Below are 2,861 nucleotides of genomic sequence, written 5' to 3'. Positions count from 1 at the left end.
TCTGTCTATCTATCCAGTGGATGAATGAAATGAGAAGTTTGAAATGGACAGGAAGAGGGTATATTTACAATAGAAGAATTTGAGATACACCAGAGTTTTTCCATTCGATTTCCAACAGTTAACATTAATAAAGATAAATACTTGATACCAATCTATTTACTTTGTCTTGAAGATTTGAGTTTGTTTGAATTTTAAAATGGAGTTTCTAGGAATTGAGCTGAATTTTTCTTAGATTCTCACATTTAGAACTGGGTTGTTTTAGATGTAGTTGATGTTTGGATCCTTACAGAAAGCACTGTTCATTGTATTTTTATTTAGATTATCAATGGCTAAAAATTAGAATTTGATATTGGCTGATGGAATTTTGTTCTTGATATTAACATCCAACAAAAGTGTAACCAAATTCTTTATGTTTGATCATTGATCAGTGAAGGGAAGAAATTAGATTCTGGTTGAGATTAAACCAGGCAGGTGTGTGGACTAGGTCTTAGTCTACGATATCTAGGACAGTCTATAAGGATCATATAATAATAAATAATACAGCCCAAAGAGGTATAGGAGCTAAGTCAACAAGCTCCGGGTCTTGGTAACTAGAGATGGTCAATATGACCTCCTGGCCTTGATCTTTGAAGTCAGCTACATCATCTATTACTGGTTAGCAATTGGTTCCACTACCTAGGACGTAGTCCTGAAAGCTGTACACCTCCCTTTAGGTTCTCCTACCTTGGACACAGTCCTGAAAGTTGAGCTGCTTCAAATCCCAGTTGACCGCATTGAATATCCCTCTTTAGACGTGCCTGAAAATCAAAATTATACTCACCATGTTGTTTTTAGGAAGATCTCGTCTTGAATAGACTTGAATATACAACATGGATTATATCTTGAATATCTTCCCTTCTCAAAGAATTGGTTACACTTTAAAAAAATCAATCTTTGGGTAATTTCTGGTTTGTTTTGTCAACCTGAACAGCTGTTTGATACACTACACAGAAGATAATACAAAGTCTTTTTGCTTTCTGAAATTTTAGATAAATCAGTACACTTGATCATCTGGTGTTTACATGTTTCTTTTTGACAGAAATCCTGTCTCAGTTACAGAAACTCTCATTTTAGAATCCAAATTAACTCGTTTCTACAAGACAAAGTAAATATATTGGTATCAAGGATTTATCTTTATCATTGTTGTATGAAGGAACATCTAAGGACTGCTCCTGGTCTGTCACAATTTCTTCTGGTGTAAAGGTACTCCCTTCCTTTCTTATTTTTAACTTCTTACTTCATTCATTCATGGATAGATAGACAGAAGGAAGAAGAGAAATGGATGAATAATCTTATTTTTAACTTCAATTTCAAGATTCAGAGAGTCACTCTTGATACAAACAATATAAAAGTAAGGGTGATGTCCTACAGAATAGATGTAATGATGTTTGAGTTGTGATATTACATGTCTATAGACCAATGGGGTGCAAGATGTCACATAGTCATTCTCTAATTAGTTGCTTAGATCTTAATTCTCTAATCTGTGAATATTTCAGTATATCAACGACGTCACCATGTTAACGGTCATCTACATTCTCAATTTATTGTTTCTCGTCTCATAAAAGCAGACTGACAAAATGATTGAAGTTTTACATCCTACTTTTCTTAAAGGTAGACTTGAGCAGTATTCAGCCGTATACCTTAGGACAAAGTCAAAGCCCAAGTGGCAATAAATTACCAGGCCCCAATGTCAATAAACCACCAGGCCCCAATGTCAATAAACAACCAGGCCCCAATGTCAATAAACCACTAGCCCACAATGTTAATAAACCAACAGGTCCCAATGTCAATAAACAACCAGTTCCCAATGTTAATAAACTACCAGGCCCCAATGTCAATAAACTACCAGGCCCCAATGTCAATAAACAACCAGGTCCAAATGTCAATAAACCACTAGCCCACAATGTCAATAAACTACCAGGCACCAATGTCAAAAAACCAATAGGGCCCAATGTCAATAAACCACCAGACCCCAATGTCAATAAACCACCAGCCCAAAATGTCAATAAACTACCAGGCCCCAATGTCAATAAACCACCAGGCCCCAATGTCAATAAACCACCAGGGCCCAATGTCAATAAACCATCAGGCCCCAATGTCAATAAACCACCAGGCCCCAATGTCAATAAACCACCAGGGCCCAATGTCAATAAACCATCAGGCCCCAATGTCAATAAACCACCAGGGCCCAATGTCAATAAACCACCAGGCCCATTGTCAATAAACTACCAAGCCCCAATGGCAATAAACCACCAGTTCCAAATGGATATAAACCACCAGGGCCCAATGGCAATAAACTACCAGGCCCCAATGTCAATAAACAACCAGGCCCCAATGTCAATAAACAACCAGGCCCCAATGGCAATAAACCACCAGGCCCCAATGTCAATAAACCACCAGGCCCCAATGTCAATAAACAACCAGGCCCCAATGTCAATAAATCACCAGGTCCCATAGTTAATAAACCACCAGGCCCCAATGTCAATAAACTACCTTACCCCAATGTCAATAAACCACCAGGCCCCAATGGCAATAAACCACCAGACCCCAATGGCAATAAACAACCAGTTCCCAACTGCAGTAAACCACCTGGTCACAATGGCAATAAACCTCCAGGCACCAATAACATTGAACCTCCAGGCCCCAATGGCAATAAACCTCCAGGCCCCAATAGCAATAAACCTTCAGGCCCCAATGTCAATAAACCACCAGTTCACAATGCAATAAACTACCAGACCCCAATGGCAATAAACCACCAGCCCACAATGATAATAAACCACCAGGGCCCAATGGCAATAAACCACCAGTTCCTAACAGCAGTA

General features: G+C 38.8%; 3 protein-coding genes across 3 annotated transcripts in view; 1 reads left to right on the top strand and 2 right to left on the bottom strand.

The window, feature by feature from the left end:
• Nucleotides 1–1,285, bottom strand: part of LOTGIDRAFT_175726 (hypothetical protein) — a gene marked incomplete at both ends in the record, with an annotated part of 2,104 nt that extends 819 nt beyond the window's left edge. Inside the window, 2 exons of the mRNA XM_009058945.1 lie at nt 724–797; nt 1,277–1,285. Coding sequence (XP_009057193.1) covers nt 724–797; nt 1,277–1,285 — 83 coding nt within the window. The remainder of the gene's footprint in view (nt 1–723; nt 798–1,276) is intronic.
• Nucleotides 1,286–1,992: 707 nt separating this feature from the next.
• Nucleotides 1,993–2,496, top strand: LOTGIDRAFT_145595 (hypothetical protein; the record flags this gene model as incomplete). The annotated part of the gene is made up of 1 exon (XM_009058944.1): nt 1,993–2,496. A coding segment is annotated over one exon (504 nt), but the record flags the coding sequence as incomplete, so codon positions are not given.
• Nucleotides 2,497–2,544: 48 nt separating this feature from the next.
• LOTGIDRAFT_145599 (hypothetical protein) overlaps nt 2,545–2,861 on the bottom strand; it is a gene marked incomplete at both ends in the record, with an annotated part of 22,542 nt that continues 22,225 nt past the window's right edge. Inside the window, one exon of the mRNA XM_009058943.1 lies at nt 2,545–2,721. Coding sequence (XP_009057191.1) covers nt 2,545–2,721 — 177 coding nt within the window. The remainder of the gene's footprint in view (nt 2,722–2,861) is intronic.

This window comes from Lottia gigantea (genome assembly GCF_000327385.1).
Source record: "Lottia gigantea unplaced genomic scaffold LOTGIsca_360, whole genome shotgun sequence".
NCBI lineage: Eukaryota > Metazoa > Mollusca > Gastropoda > Lottiidae > Lottia > Lottia gigantea.
The sequence above is the reverse complement of the archived record's forward strand: the minus strand, read 5'-3'. Positions and strand labels throughout refer to the sequence as shown.